At 41.9% G+C, this 19,403-nt stretch overlaps 1 protein-coding gene across 2 annotated transcripts; it reads right to left on the bottom strand.

The window, feature by feature from the left end:
• Positions 1–10,835: 10,835 nt before the first annotated feature.
• LOC115196079 (NEDD4 family-interacting protein 2) lies at positions 10,836–19,234 on the bottom strand. Of its 2 annotated transcripts, none has more exons than XM_029756605.1 (8): positions 18,936–19,234; positions 15,262–15,442; positions 14,773–14,906; positions 14,281–14,368; positions 13,711–13,835; positions 12,643–12,709; positions 12,301–12,405; positions 10,836–12,050 (listed from the first exon to the last, which is right to left on the bottom strand). In XM_029756605.1, exons 1-7 carry the CDS (start codon positions 18,963–18,965, stop codon positions 12,302–12,304), a joined length of 729 nt encoding a protein of 242 aa, XP_029612465.1. In that variant the 5' UTR covers positions 18,966–19,234; the 3' UTR covers positions 10,836–12,050; position 12,301. The 2 variants fall into 2 exon arrangements, with proteins under 2 accessions (XP_029612465.1, XP_029612464.1); XM_029756604.1 differs by having other exon boundaries at positions 14,773–14,909; positions 18,936–19,233.
• Positions 19,235–19,403: the final 169 nt, after the last annotated feature.

Genomic DNA, 19,403 nt, shown 5'->3' with positions numbered 1-19,403 from the left:
ACACAGTAGATGAGGAGAAATGGAGGGATTGGGCAGGGATGGACCCATGGAGGATAAGGGAGGATGGGGTAAAGAGGGGTCAGTATTGAATAATGGAGTGCCAGTGGTGCAGGAAGCGAGAAGGCCTTTTGGAGCCTGGTGAGAATACTTTTCAGAATTCATGACGGATTGAACTGATACTGATTCAGCTGATTTCTGTCAAGTGTATAACTTTGGGGGTATTTGGTACTTAATTAGGGTCCCCAGTAGCTGTTTCCATAGCAGGGTTCCAAATAAAACATGAACTAATACAGAACATTAACAGACAAGAACAGCTCAAGGACAAAATTACATACATTTATATACAGTATCAGTCAAATGTTTGGACACACCTACTCATTCAAGGGTTTCTCTTTATTTTTACTATTTTCTAGATTGTAAAATAATAGTGAAGACATCAAAACTATGAAATAACACATATTATTTTACATGTAACCTTTAGTTAAGTAGGCAAGTCAGTTAAAAACTAATTCTTATTTACTATGACGGCCTACCCCGCCACCCTATGGAACTCACAATCACGGCCGGGTGTGATACAGCTTTGAACCATGGACTGTAGTGACGCCTCTTGCACTGAGATGCTGTGCCTTAGACCGCTGTGTGCCACTCCGGAGCCCATAAGGAATCATGTAGTAACCAAAAAAGTGTTAAACAAATCAAAATATATTTTATATTTGAGATTATTCGAAGTAGCCATCCATATGTGTTATTCATAGTTTTGATATCTTCACTATTATTCTACAATGTAGAAATTAGTAAAAATAAAGAAAAACCCTGGAATGAGTAGGTGTGTCAAAACTTTTGACTGGTACTGTATATCAGTGCATACACAATATCTAGGTCAAATACGGGAGAGGTGATGTGCGGTGAGGTGTTGCTTTATCTGTTTATTTAAACCAAGTTTGCTGTTCACTTGAGAAATCTTTGATGGGAGTTCCATGCAATCTTGGGTCTATATAACACTGTATGTTTTCTTGAATTTTGGTGACTGTGAAAAGACCCCTGGTGGAATAAGTGTGTGTGTCAGTGCTGTGTGTAAGTTGACTTTGCAAATATTTTGAAATTTTCAACACATTGTTTCTTATAAAAACAAAAAGTGATGCAGTCAGTCTCTCCTCTACTTTAAGCCAAGAAAGATTACCTTGCATAGTATATTAGCCCTCTGATTACAGTGAAGAGCAAGACTGTCACGAATGTCTAGGACCAGTAGATATGTGAAATCAGGAGCAGGAGACAGAGGGCCGGAGCAACTGAGTTTTAATAATAAATACAAGACGCAATAGCCGTTGGGCACAGGGCGCGTGGCGAAGTCCGCCAGGAGAGAACACTTTTCTCAAAACGAATAAGCGCACTGGAAAACAAACAGCGCGCGGGGCGCAGCCCGGCAATATAATGTCTACTTAATCGGATATAATTACAACTGTCCTGAGTGAACAAATGAACAATCCCGCACGAGAACCCCAACTGAAAATACACACTAAATAACCCCCCACTAATGACAAACACAAAACAGGTGCGGGATAGACAGACAAAACCAAAAGACACAGAAACAACGATCGGTGGCAGCTAATAGGCCGGCGACGACGACCGGCGAGCGCCGCCCGACCGAGGAGGGGCGCCACCTTCGTTAGATACTGTGACAAAGACGTGCCGTTCTGTTCTGGGCCAGCTTCAGTTTTTATTGGTCCTTCTTTGCAGCGCCTGACCATATGACTGGACAATAATCAAGATAAGATAAAACTAGAACCCCACAGGACTTTATAGAGTGTGATGTCGAGAAAGCAGAGCATCTTTTTATCACAGTCAACAGACCTCTCCCCATCTTCACAACCACTGAATCAATATATTTTGACCATTACAGTTTACAATTCAAGATAACATCAAGTAATTGAGTCTCCTTAAACTTGCTCAACAGCCACATTATTCATTATTAGATTCAGCTGAGGTCTAAACTTCGGGAATGATTTGTACCAAATACAATGCTCTTAGATTTAGAGATGTTTAGGACTGGTTTATTACTAGCAACCCATTCTAAAACTGACTGCAACTCTCTGTTTAGTGTTGTAGTGATTTCACTAGCTGTGGTTGCTGACGCATATAAGATTGAATCATCAGCGTACATAAACACACAGGCTTTGTTTAATGCCAGTGGCAGGTCATTGGCAAAAATAGAAAAGAGAAGGCCAAGAGAGCTGCCCTGTGGTACACCACACTTAACATTAGAGAAGCTTCATTTAAAGAAAACCCTCTGTGTTGTAATATAACATGTTGAGTGACCCTCTCTATAAGCATCCTGAAAGTCTGTTGTTAATTTGTTTACAGAGAAATAGCACTGTATCTGGTCAAACACATATTTTACAAAAGTTTACTTACAGTCTGCAGCATGCGGATTGGTCGGCTGTTAGAACCAGTAAAAGGTGCTTGGGTAGTGGAAGGACTTTGGTTTCTCTCCCATTGTCTGAGGGCAATTTTTTACAAAGATATGACAAATAGGAGTGGGAATACAGTCCGCTACCATCCTCAGTAGCTTTCCATCTGTTAATACCAGGTGATTTCTCATTACTGATGGACAACAATATTTTTTCCACCTCACCCACTTAACAAAATTCTAAATTACAATGTTTTCTCTTCATTATTAGGTATTTTATGCAGGAATATGATGGCTTACAGTTTGTTGTTGGCATTTCATGCCTAAGTTTTCCTACTTTGCCAATGAAATAGTCATAAAAGTAATTGGCAACATCAAAAGGTTTTGTGACAAATGAGCCATCTGATTCAATGAAAGATGGAGTTGAATTAATCTTTCTGCATATCATTTTCATCCTAGGGGGTTGGGTGAAAGGGCAAGTTTTATGTACCGTTTTTACTGTAAAATGTGTCTGTGATTAAAAAGCTATGGCTTCGAAATCCTGTTACTTAACATTTGATGCGATTGAAATACTTTGAAACAAACAAAAAACGTGTCTTTCCTAAAGCTGCCTGTGGGCTGGACACCATCCTAGTGCGGCTGAACCTTAGTGGAGAGACTGGAGCGAGATAAGCAGGTGGTTCTTATCTCCAAGACCCTGTACCGTGGGGACACTCACTGCATTGTGCTCCTGCTGGCTTGCCAATTAACCAACATCTGCTGGGAGGACAGGAGACATACTCATCCACGGGGGTGTATATGGCATAGTAATGCATGATGTCTGTCTGCTATGAGGCTGGGGCCTCATAGCCAGGAGTTCAGGAGTTCAGGTCATCAATATATAGGGTTACTGCAAACATCCTGACATTCCTGAATGGTTACATTACGATTTCAGATGACTGCCGTTCGGTTTATCTAAGGCTCAGTCCCAATACTCTCCCTTAGCCCTACCACTTAGGCCTACCCCTCCCCTCCACCAATTTAACTTTGAGTGAGGCGTAGTGCCTTTACAGACCTCTAAGTTGGCCCTTCAAACGAAGATAATCGAAATGTAGACTTCCTATCGAGTGGTTCCCAAAACTCCCATGAAGCTCCGCGACTCAAGGCTGGAGCTTTGCTTCAGAACCGAAGGCTGACAAAAATACTAGGATGGAAGCAAATCTAAGTAATTATAACTTCATAATTAGTCATTCCCCCAAAAAATCATTGAAGAAGAATATTTTTGTTTATGTAGAGACAATAAAATCGCTATTTAACAAGCTATCTGACTAGCTAACATTAGCCAGCTAACTATATATTTTGCCTGCTATATGGGCGTTTGACATTTGTATGAATTTTAATCTGTGTTGTTTAATATTTGAGGGACTCCTGAGGAAACCAGGCTGTCATCTTGTGAAACACAGTGGATGTAAAGAATCTAGCTAGAGCATTTACTGCAAATTTAATAAAAATGTATTAAGCTTGCCGTGCTGTTCATTAAAAAAAATCTAAGTCAATCACTTGTCATTGTTCTTTTTTGTAGTAGCGTTAACGTTAGAGATTGAAGATATTTGTCATGCAATGCAGCAGAAGCAACTTAGCTAACTCTTTTCTTGCTTATCGTGCAGTGGAGGATAAAAAGAGCTGTATGCCTATACAGTGGCTTGCAAAAGTATTCACCTCCCTTGGCATTTTTCCTATTTTGTTGCCTAACAACCTGGAATTAAAATAGATTTTTTGGGGGGGTTGTATCATTTGATTTACACAACATGCCTACCACTTTGAAGATGCTAAATATTTTTTCTTGTGAAACAAACAAGAAATAAGACAAACAAACAGAAAACTTGAGTGTGCATAACTATTCACCCTCCAAAGTCAATACTTTGTAGAGGCACCTTTTGCAGCAATTACAGCTGCAAGTATCTTGGGGTATGTCTCTATAAGCTTGGCACATCTAGCCACTGGGATTTTTGCCCATTCTTCAAGGCAAATCTGCTCCGGCTCCTTCAAGTCGGATGGGTTCCGCTGGTGTACATCAATGTTTAAGTCATACCACAGATTCTCAATTGGATTAAGGTCTGGGCTTTGACTAGGCCATTCCAAGACATGTAAATACTTCCCCTTAAACCACTTGAGTGTTGCATTAGGAGTATGCTTAGAGTCATTGTCCTGCTGGAAGGTGAACCTCCGTCCCAGTCTCAAATCTCTGGAAGATTGAAACAGGTTTCCCTCAAGAATTTCTCTGTATTTAGCGCCATCCATCATTCCTTCAATTCTGACCAGTTTCCCAGTCCCTGGCAATGAAAAACATCCCCACAGCATGATGCTGCCACCACCATGTGGGGATGGTATTCTTGGGGTGATGAGAGGTGTTGGGTTTGCGCCAAACATACCGTTTTCCTTGATGTCCAAAAAACTCAATTTTAGTCTCATCTGACCAGAGTACCTTCTTCCATATGTTTGGGGAGTCTCCCACATGCCTTTTGGCGAACACCAAATGTGTTTGCTTATTTTTTTCTTTAAGCAATGTATTTTTTCAGGCCACTCTTCCGTAAAGCCCAGCTCTGTGGAGTGTACAGCTTAAAGTGGTCCTATGGACAGATACTTCAATCTCCGCTGTGAAGCTTTGCAGCTCCTTCAGGGTTATCTTTGGTCTCTTTGTTGCCTCTCTGATTAATGCCCTCATTGCCTGGTCCATGAGTTTTGGTGGGCGGCCTTCTCTTGGCAGGTTTGTTGTGGTGCCATATTCTCTCCATTTTTTAATAATGGATTGAATGGTGCTCCGTGAGATGTTTAAAGTTTTGGATATTTTTTTAGAACCCAATCCTGATCTGTACTTCTCCACAACTTTGTCCCTGACCTGTTTGGAGAGCTCCTTGGTCTTCATGGTGCTGCTTGCTTAGTGGTGTTGCAGACTCTGGGGCCTTTCAGAACAGGTGGATATATACTGAGATCACGTGACAGCTCATGTGACACTTAGACTGCACGCAGGTGGACTTTATTTAACTAATTATGTGACTTCTGAAGGTAATTGGTCGCACCAGATCTTATTTAGGGGCTTCATAGCAAATTGGGTGAATACATATGCACGCACCACTTTTTCGTTTGTTAAAAAAAAAAAAAAAAAATCATTTCACTTGACAAATTTGGACTATTATGTGTATGTCCATTACATGAAATCCAAATAAAAATCCATTTAAATTACAGGTTGTAATGCAACAAAACAGGAAAAACGCCAAGAGGGATGAATACTTTTGCAAGGCACTGTAGCTATGTAGCATATCTGTGTACGGGCCCTAAAATATTTGGTATAAATATTAGCTCAGCACAGTGCCTTTCATGGCTTCCACTGGTTAATCATTAATCCCTAGGAAATTGCAGAAAAACACTGTTCCCTGTCAAACTGCTATTATGGAATGAAAGTCCTGCTTCAATACAATCCCACATTGAACCACAGCCAGATGATGGGTGCATTACGGAACATTGTTGTTTTGCTGTCCTTTCATTTGTTGCATGAGAAATATAAGGAAAGCTTTTTCTGGAGCCAGTACAGGCATTGTGCTGGCGGCAGAATTGCGTGGTAAACTATCCTTTGGTGGCTTCTGCTGTGCGCGAGTGATGTAGTAATGTCCCATTCTCTAGGGTTATGCATCTCTCCCTACCACTAGTTGATCCATTTGAGGGACACTCCCCCACCCAGGGACGCTCGAAAACAAGGGGGAGGGCTAAGGGGAGGTATTGGGATTTAGCCTAAAAACAGAAGGCACCTATGCATCATACTGACGTGCCGTGCTTCAACAGTTTGATAAGTGGAAAATGAGGGGTGGAAATGAACCTTAAGTTGGTTTATGGAGCTTTGGCCGCACATAATCGCTGGCCCCAATCATTACTGCAATTAATCTCTGAGAGAACTTGTCAAATTATTAATAGGGCCCTTAAGTGATGCAACTCAAAGCCTGCTGTTGTTCGGACACGGAGAGAACATGGGGGAGAATGTGTTTGCTGAGAAAACATGGAGGGGTTGCTCGCTAAACACGAAAGAGTTAAAGCAGGTTTCACTCTCACTCCCCTCTCCCAATTTCTCTCTCTCTGCTTCTCTCCTCCCTCCCTCCGTCTCACTCTTCCCCACTCCCTCTCCCTGGCCCCAGGCTGTGGGTGAAAGGCGGTGATTGAGGCCTTTCATGCCAGGCTAACACTGCAGTCCACTGTGTGGCCCAGACGGAACATTGAGGCCAAAGTGGCCGCACCATGGTAGATGATTGGCCAGTGCCATTTACAACAGGCAGCATACTCCAAACATCACCTGACACCAGCTGGACTTGACCACTTTAGTTTCAGTACATTATATTTTGTTGAATTTGAGCACGGTACTGTTTAATCCCAATGGAGGATTACAATAGCAATGCCCTGGTGCAAGGCCAACTTTGTTTTCATTAAGAGTTGTTGGTTAAGATTAGATTGCAGGAGTTAGGAAGAACTGATTCTCAGTTACAAAAACAAAAACAACTAACTGCAAAAACTGTGTTCCATTTCAACCTCAGTGAAAGGAACATTATATCCCTCAGCCTGTAACCCACCTACCATCAATTTAGACTTGTTTTTACAAGATTCCTTTTAAAAGGCAGGTTTAGCACTCAGTCATAAGTTGTGTTGAGGTGTGAGTCAACACAAGCAGTACCATAAATGGCTTTCCTGTGTATCTGTGAAATATGGGAGCCCATAAAATAGTGGAAGTCCTCCACTGTATTAGCTAAGTGCAAAATAGCATTTATTATGCAGAGGACAAATTGTCTTGCATGGTGTGCTTCAAGCGAAATATGCCAAGATAGGCAGTCGAAGACGAAACATCACTATATTGCCAAATAGAAAATATTATCAAACGCAGACAATGTGCTAGAGCTCTCAAATGGGTAAAACTTGCATAGCTCTATAACTATGCAATGTGCTCTTTGAAAGGGTAGTCTATAGGACTTAGAGAAAACAAAGGACATGATGGTTCAGCAATCTAAAATAGAACATGTTATAGGGGCTTACTTATCCAATCAAGGCACTCTTTAATGAGGTATCGAATGCACGTTAAATCAACATCTGTTTGTATACATGTGTTTGAATGGAATGATATTCTCTCTGTGTGCCTACAATACATCAAACTCTACAGTAGGAAGCCTTGCCATTTGGGGTGTGGCTAAAAGGGTCTGGTCTGTAAGTGGGGCAATACTACTCAACAGGTTGGCCAGGTGGCACCCTCCAAAGAACGTCAATATTTGCAGATGTTGAGCTGATATCTCGCTCTGCTGCTGGATGGATGGCTCAACAGACAGGAGGTAAATGATGTGGAAGACAAACAAGAGAAAAGGAACAGTTATATTGGGGTTCCGGAATTGGAAACATCTCTTTGGTTGTTTCGTGAACCCGTCCTCAAGATGACCCAATGCGACTGACTGAAACAAGCTCGTCATCGAAAGCACAGAAAACTGGCACTGTTTTTCTTGTGCGTAACGCTGTGTACACTAGGGCCGGCACGAGCAGAACTGTCTGTATCGTATGTCTCTCGCACATCTTAATACAAATATTGTGTGGCAGTTGCCACGGCGACAGCTCAGCAACAGCTGGTTTGATTCACTTCATGTCGAACCTGTTCCTGATGGAGCTCTGCCAGAACAACTCTTCTATGTGGTGCTAGAAGTGACATATATCTGTGTATTTGTATCTGTTTAACATGTTTTATTATGCAAGAAACCTATTGTACTTTTTATTATTAGAGGTTTCAGTTCATAATACAGGAATAGGTGGATATTTGCAGATCATACTTTAGGCTATGTTCCTCTAAAAGTGATTGATTTGACTCCATTGACAAATCTTTAGAAAAAAATTATTTGATGCAGAATAAAATGATTCCCTTTTCAAGAAAAATCTGTTGGGACTAAGTCCATGTCTGACCTCACATAGAATGTATTTATTTGTTCCATATTCCTTTACCTTGATGCAAACCTACACACACCACCAAAACAGGATGCATCCCTTGATCATATCACAAGGAAGTAACGTAAAACACACAACTACTTTCTACTCCAGGTTCCCTATCGCGTTGGAGGAGTTCATGTTACGGTTATGGGAAGGAATCTAGGAGGAGCCGAGCCAAGCACAACTGCTTATCGTCAGAGCAGATTAACCTTGTCAAAGTGGAGAGTGCTTGGGAAGTGAGCGCGAGCAACTCCCTGCCAGCTCCAACACCACACCACACCACACCACACCACCACTCCCCACAACAGATCTGAGGCCTGGCTTCTCCTCTATGAGTCTTTATATTGGCTATGGTTATAATCTGCCATTGACTGGTCTAGGATCAGCCCTCCAATACCTCAGTGAAACCCGTAAACATCATGAGGTTAGCAAATAAAACAACCCTAGATTAGCTGTTATGGGCATAGCGTTTTGAATCAGCTCTTACTCTTATCCGAACCTCAGCCATAATGTGCTTATCCTTTAATTCAGCATCCTACTTCTCCTCTCACCTGAAATTCTCATCTAAATAGAAGTTGTTGAATATTTAGTCCCGTCCTGTCTAACCCTACACCTAAAATTGTACCATGACACCATAGGGCTATTGATAGTTTGGCATGCAGTGTCAGAAAGGCTAGCTTTGAACTGGTTTCTGCAGCCAGGTGTAGAATTCCTCTTTAGGTATAGAGATGACCAGATGGTCAGGCTGTGGTGGGTTTTTCCAAAGCCCACAGATGTGTGAAATGACCTCAAGAGTTCCTATGTAGGTTTAGACCTGGCTGGATTGCTATACATACAGTGCACACACGTACACAGACGTAAGTAAGTCCTTTGGATTTGATTGCAGTTGGAAATGTGCTTGATAATGGCCACAAAAAGTGCAATTTCTTTATGAGCATCACTTGACGTCAGTTAATTCAGTGAGAAGGAATATTTCCTGATCTCGTGCTAATTAGCTAAAGGTGTACACAGTGAAATGCAACAACCCAATTTTAAGTAATCAGTATGCATGAGAATTGCATGCATGCATTTAGGAAATCCTTCCAAACCCTCCACACGCAGCGGAAAAAGCTCTTCTATTTGTGGTTACTTTACTCTGATGTAAAAAGACAAGAGTGGACCTGCCAAACCAACAGGTGAGCCAAGCCACTCTTCCCTCCACACTGGCATGTTCCATGCCCACTTGAAAGCTGTAGCAGCCTTGTGCTTCTGAGATTACATATCCCGCCTTTTCTTGTTAACATGCTCGTTGTGTATGCTATCACAGAGACACACACACACACACACCCTCATGTATGCAGGCACAACCATAGAAATCAGCAACATCGCATACATTCTAACTCACTAGTACACATTATGCATCCACGCACACCGATAATTTACACCTAGACACACACCGACTTCCAAAGTCATCAGGAAGCACACACAGCAACCCTATTACCGTCTACTATTTAGTTTCAACTCCGTCCCCTCTCGATCTCTCCTGTGCCCTGGAGGGAGGTGACATCTTTGAGTCAACTGATTCTAAGAGCTCAGCTTGATCACCCCTTCAGAGAGTGAGGAGAGTCTGTTGACTTAAAAGTCCCGGTAGCGTCCACAACGGGCCGGGAAGCAGGGAAGCAGGGCAGGCACATGCTTAGTTTGGCCGTAAGTAGCTAGAGGCTAACGAGACCTCAGATATGCTGTCGACAGCGATTGTCAGCACTGTTCCCTCTGGGCCGGTGCGTGTGACTGAGTTTACTTTGTGCCCTGGCCTCTATTCCAAATCACTCTAGTTAAAGGGTGGATGGAGGAGGTGGGCGAGTATTGAGGTTGTGAGAAGTAGGGCCTAAGCTATCCCGGCCTGATAAAAGGGAGAGAAAAAAGTGCCCCATTAAAAAAAAGAACATTTGCCAACCGGAAGGGAGTTCTGTAAATGGGTCACTCATTAACAGTTTATAAAGAGGCTGGATTGGGGACAGCCAAAGAAAGAACAAATAAAACCCACATGCATTCAGTAGCAGGCCTCTGTACGGCAAACAATGAGCTTTTCAGGAAGAAGTTTATACTTTGTCATTTCAATAAAACATATTTGGTTGCACACATGCCAAAAGAATGAGGTAAATGTGCGCCATCTAACGAAACCAACAACCAAACTATAAACTCTGAGGGTTTAGAGAGAATCAGTGTCATGGGCTGTGTCTCAATTCCTCTCAAAGACCACTGGAGGAAGAGACCTTGTATCCTGTCCTCCAATGCGCTTTGAGAGCAATTGAGGAAACCGGAACGGAGGAAGCAAGGATTTAACAGCTAGTAGCGTTTTCAGACACAGCCCTAAATAAGAGAGGCTATTCAACATCCTCCAGTGCTCACAATAGCACATGATAGGAATATTCAACATCAAGTGAATTCTAACATGAGGCAGTCAAAGGGTGCATTTGGAACTTTATTGGCATTTTGCAAGACTTCAGGTTAAAGGGTTAACAAGCACGCATCATCATCATCTCCGACTACCAGAGATGTTCCAAGAATCATTTCTGACAAAACTAGTTTGGCTGTTTTACAAACATACAAATAGAATATTAATAACGTTGCTTTAGCTGAATACTACTATAACCAACTCGGCCAGACGAATCATGCATTTAAGTTAAGTTTTTTGATATTGCTGATGAGGCTTCTGTGTAACAGAGACAAAATGAGAAAGGCATCATTCAAGCATTAAAAGAAACGTGACAATAGTTTAAAATGTCACAATCCAGGCTAATTGCAATAATCAACTCAATGAAAATGTAATTCTTTAAAATAAAAAAAAGTGCAAAATGGCAGATATCCTTTTTTGGGATAAATACAAATTCCAGTTCAAAACGGATTGACAAAGAGATCAGTCTACGCACTACGACAAGTAAGCAATTCACAACCGAAGAGGTTCTTGAAAAGTGCAAATATAATAAATTGGCATAAGCTGTGATACAGTTCAATCCTTTCACGATAAAAGTCATGAGTTTCATCAAATAACATTTTTATACCAAAGACAAATAAATATGGTGATTAATATCATGGGGTAAAATATAAATTGACACCCCAATGGAGCTCTAAAAGTAAAAAAAAAAATCAAATAAGACTAACCGTTTCATCATCATCATCATTAGGAACAGACATCCTGTTCAGGAAAGGACACAATTGCATAAGACCTCTTGGCTGTATACAGTTTGTTCATGTGTGTACTTTTCAATAAACGTCCACAACATGTAGACCCAGCTACTACACTGCACTATTCTACCCCATGTTAAGGTGTATTCAATGTACAAGACTTGGGATATTAAGCAGGGTGGGACCATAACAGGGGTTAGATCAGGAAGGCAATTGAAATCTAGAGAGCCAAACAAAGCCGGTGGAAATATCAAAAACACACCGGGTATATTTAGCTGGGTTAATCTGTACTGTACGGACTTTCTGAAAGAGAGATGAGTCAGCCGTTTTTGCTTTTAATGAAAGACGGCAGACTTTCGCAGCGGAAATGACGCACTGGTTCTCTTCTTCCTCGCGTCGTTTCACGTGTTTTTTTGTTGTCCTGGTCGTTCGAGAAGAGGGTCGCAAATCCTCAGGGAATTTCACATTAAGGAGGAACGTTTGGTGCAACAACCTGGAGCATAGGAAGTGGGGGGGGAAAAATATGAAAAAGTTACCGTTGTAGAATTCGCAGACTACGGGTAGCCGATGTTACAACATCGCCATTTAGATGAAGACAACATTGGTAACAACAATATATAGGATTATTCCATAAACAATAACTTAATTTCTATGCATGCCTTTACATGAATGTCAAGGTCTCTAGGATACTATCTACTATACATGTTAGTATGCGGTGACTGTGTACTAAGGTCTTCATTTACCTCAGTACAGGAAGAAGAAGCGTGTTCTGTGTGAGGCAGCCATGCTTTCAGACATGTTGCGCACTTTCAGGTAGTTCACGAACCCTCTGAAGAAAAGCAGGAGACCTGAGGAAGGGATTCGAAATCATTAGTAATAAAACATTTTAAAAACTTCACCACAATTCATCCAAGGTCAAGGAATGAACTTTATTGAAAATTGTGGGCAGATTAGTAGTACATTATATCAGCCACCAGATGGCATTGGTGTATAATATTCTAAGTGGATACATTAGTACAGCTTAATTCCTCAGCAATTGGCTAGTTGAAGAATGCAGCATTTGCTATAGGGATCTGTAAACTTACCGAGGACCAGGAAAATCCACCAGAGCCAGTACTGCCCATTGAAGTATCCAGTAAAATAGTCAGAGAACTGTGGGAAAGTGGAATGTACAGGAAACGGACATTCAACAACATTTCCTACCACAGGACAATACTTTTGAATGACAGTTACTGTAAACACATGCAGATGATCAGAATCCCGATGGGAGAAATATTTCCTTGAGCTAGGATTAGGCTTCCTCAAGCCTCAATTCCTCAAATGTTGGGTGTCCTAATTTAGACCATGGGCCGGTTTCCAGGACAAAGAAAATTAACCCTATTCCCGGACACCAGGCCTTTGATTTGGTACTGCTCAGATAAAGGCCTAAACTACTGTATAGCCTAGTATTGCACAACATCCAGTGGGAGGAACTGTGTGCACCAGATCAATGATGAAAGCCCGGGGTTAATAACTACATCCACCAGTGTGTTGCTTCTTCATGTGGAAATTCTACAGGGCTTTGATTGATGCCCAGAGCACAGAGAGCACACTGGGCTCCTGCTCTTAAAGGTGTCCTCCTCACTTCTAGGGCTAACAAGCCTTAGCAAGCATCTGCTTCCTGCTGCACAAGCCATGCCTGGGATATGCAGTGATGTACTGGACATAACTGAAATTCATTTTGTAACATTCAACTCATTTTAACATGCTAGCCAAGTGAAGCATTTGTTTTTTGTATTTTTTTTTATATATAAACATTTTAGTAATATAGCAGATGCTCTTATCCAGAGCGACTTACAAGAGCAATTAGGTTTACGTGCCTTGCTCAAGGGCACATTGGCAGATTTTTCTCCTAGTCGGCTCAGAGATTCAAACCAGCAACCTTTCGGTTACTGGCACAATGCTCTTAACTGCTAGGCTACCTATTAAGCAGGATAATGCTAGCCAGTTAACTTACAGTAAAGCATTTGTAACATTGATGTTTGAAGTAGACACTCTTTGTATGGGCTGCTTTTAAAGTTATGGACTGCATGTCCTGTCCCTTATTGAAAATCAACTTTGTACGTTATTTTAGATGCATTGATTAGGCCCCGTTAAGCCAATACTGCACTTACCCTGACGATGAGAATCCACTTGATGAGTGAGAGGCCAAAGCCGCAGATGGCCCCGTATCGGCCGGCGATGGTGTTGGTCAGGCAGAATGACAGGCAGAACCCAATCCAATTGAACAGGAAGGCCACTGTTCGGAGACAAAAGAAAGCACGCAGTTACAAGCACAGACCGACAGACAGACACCACTCTCAAGGTTGACTGACATTTGTTGAGGGAGTCACTGTTCAGTATATTACAAATTGGATGTCCTTCTACACATACTTAAAAGACACATTCTGAGGCCATATGAATGTAGCCAGAGAATAGCTAAGCTGACTTACTTTGACCTTTCCCACCTCCATTCCCATTGGAGGAAGAGATCATGTTGTCTTCAATGAGTCTGACTGTTGCCACTTTGTGGTGAATCCATAGAAAACACCTTCAACTGCTTACTGACATTTTCATCCAAGCAAACTTTTGTTATGTTCCTCTACTCAGACTGAAATGGGCCTGTTCACTCAGTGAAAGAGGCTATTCGGGGAGGGGGGGGGGGGGGGGGGGGGGGGGAGTGCACAAACAACAGATCCACTCACTGAAAAAGGCCAGCATGAAAATGCCGTCGTTCCCCACCCTCAGCTGGTCGACGTCGCTGAAGTCATCCCTTGGAGGTAAGTCATCCTCCTGTTTAAGCGAAAGAGGACAGGAAAACAACTCATCCATCTCTTCTGCAGAAACACCACAATAGCTCAGTCATCCCAATTAATAAGGAGATGGGAAGTATAGTACTGTTGCGTGTCAACATTTCCTTCTCTTTTGGCGGTTGAGAAAGCAGAAACACAGTTCAATGGGTATTTGTACTAAACCTACATAAAATAGAGCTAACATACTGTAAATACTGTTGTAGCTATGACTTGGACAATATAGCTATCAAAGTTGTTTTGGTCCTGAAATATGTTGTTACGCTGTGTAGTTAACAATAGCAGCATTGAAGTTCCTTACAGCATTCCAGCAGAATAATCCTGTTTTCATGGGTAAACATCCCATACTTAAACACGTACATGTGTGTGTCTGTGTGTGTGTCCTACCCCTGGTATCACCTCCACAGCAGAGAGTACCATGCCTGCAGCTTTGGCTTTCTCTGCCTCATCGTAGGTGGGAAGAGAGGTGGCCACGCTGTAGGGGGGCGGCACGGGGAAATCACTTGGGTAACAACTGCTCTCTACTGGGGGACCACAGGGAAGAGACATGGCCAATTAAAACTACAACAGGGCAAATTAACACAGTTCACAAGGTGAAGACGAAGTTCGGAAATCAATTCAATCAAATAAGGAAATCACATCGGCTTAATTCCAGGAGGCGTGCGAACTATCGGCCTATACGTAGGGCAACTGGCTGGTTCCAGCATGTTTGAAAGAGCTACAGACACTGCGAGAGAATGAGATGGAGAAAGGGGCAGAAAGACAGAGAGTGAGACACAGAAAAAGGCAGAAGCAAAGACATAAGCTAAACTGAAGAGTAGAACGGGGATTAAAAAAAATCCGAACAGACAGTATATGGAGTCTTTGGTTCTGTACCAGGCATGGCAGCGGTGTCTCCCAGGGCGATGCTGGCATACGGGGGAGGTGGGGCCTCTGCGTCCCCCTCCAGGGCTACTTGGACTGGGTAGGCCAGAGAGGACGAGCTGGCCTGGGCCGAGGTGCACGGCTGCTGGGCGCTGGTGGAGGGCTCACAGGAGTCGTCGTCATCATTCTCAAACTTGGGGGGGGGGGGGGGTAGAGAAGGAGTTAATGTCACTTCAATAAAACCCACGTCACAAGTTCACAACACAGACTGTCAAAGGTGAGGGAGGAGAGGGAAGCCCTGTAAACTGAGAAGCTTGGAGAGATATGGTCATGGCCCAACACTGAAAGATCATCTGGTGTTTTGAAATAAACTAAGTAGGCAACATTTGATTCCAGTGCTAAGAGTGCTGAAGACATCCAAAACAACATGTGATCTAGGCTAATTTCCAGCATAGCATCCAGTTGGAAGAAGACTACATGGTCATGGGAAACAGAAGAGTGACAAATTCTATAAGGCCTACAAGCCTTATATCTGGCCAATGACAAATGATGTAGCCTAAGCGGATGCTTGATCAGCATGGCAGCAGTGCCAAATGTCGCTTTAGTCTTACAGCTCACTTGAGGCTGTGGCTTTTGCGTAGGTCAACAGACCAGGGTTTAACTTGTGGCTTAGCTGTAGATAAAGTTTGGCATCATGTCAAGCAGCACTCTATGCACTGCGGGTCAATGTGCAAAGCCAAGAAAATAAGTGAGTGCGATGCTATCCGGTGTCAAGGACACCAGTTATGTAAGAGCTAAACAACTGCATAATTGACCAGGGGTGATTTAGTTATTTCACCATCAGCACACCAAGGCGTAAACAAGAACTCATCTCAGTATAATACTCCCAACAACAAAAAACAAGTCCCAATAGATAGGTTGGGCATAAATGTTTAATAAAGACCAGTTCAGAATGAGTGTACACAAATAGCAAGGATGGTTGGGGAGTTTACATTATAAAAACAGCCTGTATGATGCATCTAAATACAGGTTGCCCTCAAAACTGAAAACCTGACAGAGAGATGACACATTGAGGCAAAACCACAGTTGCCTAGCGACTGAGGAAAGTGCAGAGGCAGGATCAAAATAGCATGGCTGAGGCTGAAAAAGTTCTGCACATCAAGAAGCAAAAAAGGAAAGGCATACCATGGTATGTCTGATGTCAGCAAGCATTCCAGCATAGTGCAGCAGTGGGCATTTGGACGTTTAAGGCCAGTAGGCGACATTATTCAAAGGCTTACAACAACTGCCTAATTAGCTTATCCCATATCAAATCAGTCAGTCTATGGAAGTAATTATTGCTAAACTAAATACACATGACATGATAACGACTATGAAAGTTAAAGTTTTCTGCTTTAGAGAGAGGGGCCGATACATGACTAAACCAGAAGTGACCCTAGCCTTGGATACACAGCATTCACATTGACAACTAGACAGCCAAGCAATAGCCAACCTCCAGCAGCATAGCTAAAGCTGGTGCTAGAGGCCAAGTGTAGAACATGACAGGGCATCACAGAGCGCGACCCAAACAAGTATTTACACACATGTAAGTCATTTTTCACTCGGCACAAAAAGTGGATTTCTGAATATTTCCTTGTTATCGGAGTTCCATCTGAAACCGGAAAAAGGCGTTTATAAGACACAGGTGCCTACCAAATTGAGAATTAAGGAAGTATCGCCAAATAAAATGGTAGGTTGAACAATGTTACCCTATCCATTACCCATCCAACGCTAGAACACCAGCGTTTCCTCTATATTAATTTAGAAGCGGTGTGCCGCCACTTCTAAATGACAACCTCCACTCCAATGTTTATTTATTTATAATATATACACTGAACAAAAAGATGAAACGCAACATGCAACAATTTCACAGATTTTACTGAGTTACAGTTCCTATGAGGAAATCAGTCAATTGAAATAAATTCAATAGGCCCTAATCTATGGATTTCACATGACTGGGAATACAGATATGCTATCCTGTCACAGATACCTTTAATAAAAATTGACCTCACAATGTGCCTCCGGATCCGGTCCTGGTATTTTTGTGCTTTTAAAATTGCCACCGATAAAATGTAATTGTATTCATTGTCTGTGGCTTCTGCCTGCCCATACCATGACCCCACCGCTACCATGGGGCTCTCTGTTCACAAAGTTGACATTAGCAGACCGCTCACCCACACAACACCATACACGTGATCTGCGGTTGTGAGGCCGGTTGGGCGCACTAACAAATTCTCTAAAACATTGGTGGCGGCTTTTGGTAGAGAAATGAACATTAAATTCTCTGGTGGACATTCCTGCAGTCAGCATGCCAATTGAACAGAACTTCAGACATTGTGGCATTGTGTTGTGACACAAAACTGCATATTTTAGAGTGGCCTTTTATTGTCCCCAGCACAAGGTTGCACATGTGCAATGTCCATGCTGTTTAATCAGCTTCTTGATATCCCACACCTGTCAGGTGGATGGATAATCTTGGCAAAGGAGAAATGCTCACTAACAGGGATGTAAACAAATTTGTGCATATGGAACATTTCTGGGATCTTTTATTTCAGCTCATGAAACATGGGACCAACACTTTACACACATATATATATATATATATATACACACTTTTTTGTAATTTCTATATCCTTTATATTTATTTTGAGTAAAAAAATTTATAATTAAATGGGGGGTGTTAAAATGTTTTCAGTGTCAACTTAAATGACTAAGACCAGAAATAATGTATGTAGATAACATAATGGAGCTATATATTTTTTAATATGATAATCTTTGAGAACTAACAATCACCTAAATAAAAACTAGACGGGGAAATAAAAATAAAACAAACGTCATGGCATGTTATAATGTTTGAGTCACGCAGACAGCACATGAACACAGCATAAGCCATTGCAAAATGTGTAGAAAATGACCTTTTAAACTGCACTATCAGCCCCATGGTAAAATGTCTAGAAATGCAGGAAATTAGCTTTAAAACTATAAAATATTCTATCCACCCCATGGTAAATTGTGTAGAATTGCTAGAAATTATATTTAAAACAGCGCAAGAAGAGGGCCTCTAAAATGTTCGGCCCCAAACCAATTACTTGAGCACTACAGAGATGTCATGGAACATTTTGTTTGTGTGCCACATACTCTGTGTGAGGGGATAATGTATTAGGCACGTGTTACAGGCCTACGGTGTGGCTTTTTGAGGGGCTAAACATACTTGAGCAAGGTAGATTATTTGGTAGTTACCACAAATTGCTGTATATAATTGAACTCTAGCCTGTGTTAGCTTACCTGGCTCTGGCTGGCATACAGCTAAAGAAATAACTTAGCGAGCCAAGTTAGTTATCCGTTCAGAAAACCAATACAAGCGGAGTTAACTAAGAGCTAAAGTGCTGTCATTTTGATGGCTAACACTGAACTCAGATTGGAATTTACTAGTTTAGCTAACGTTTAAGTTAGCTAGCTATTGTACTGTTGATCTGCTGCTGAATAATGCGGAAGTGACAGGCACGAGGAAAAATCAGTTTGATCATAAGCCGCCAACTTAAACATTTATAGTCTAGTTTGACACCAAGTAATGTTGTAAATAGTTTGTATTGTTTATATTAGTTGGAGTTCCCAAACAGATGACAATGTCGATTGTTTTGGCTCACCACTTGGTATCGGCTCGCTGCCTGGTCCATCTTGACGTTAGACTCCGCTGGCGGAGCTGGCCAGCAAGCGAAAAGTCGACAATGTTGTATTTAGCTATTTCGTCACTTAATTTTACTTTTTAATGGACCGCATACAGGTGAAGTACATTAAATATACACGTACAAAAAAACGTAAATTTACGCTTCAACTGAAGCAAAACTCCCTTTGATAGGAAACGTCGAGTGAGTGGAAACACAGAGGGCTCTTTGACTTGTGACGCAATGCCTCCGAATTCCAAATCTACTCCTATCCACTACACTTCCCTCATCCCTGTCGATCTGAAAGATATTGGATGAATGTAAACAATAAAGTGAAATATAAGATATCGTCTTATTCTTAATACCTATCAAATCTCATAAGATTTGACGTTAGACAAGACAGTGTATAGGCTAGGAAATAGGTGCTGGTGGTCAGGTGCTACTGGTCGA

The sequence above is a fragment of the Salmo trutta genome, chromosome 6 (assembly GCF_901001165.1).
Source record: "Salmo trutta chromosome 6, fSalTru1.1, whole genome shotgun sequence".
NCBI classification, from domain to species: domain Eukaryota; kingdom Metazoa; phylum Chordata; class Actinopteri; order Salmoniformes; family Salmonidae; genus Salmo; species Salmo trutta.
This window is presented reverse-complemented; position numbering and strand designations above follow the sequence as displayed.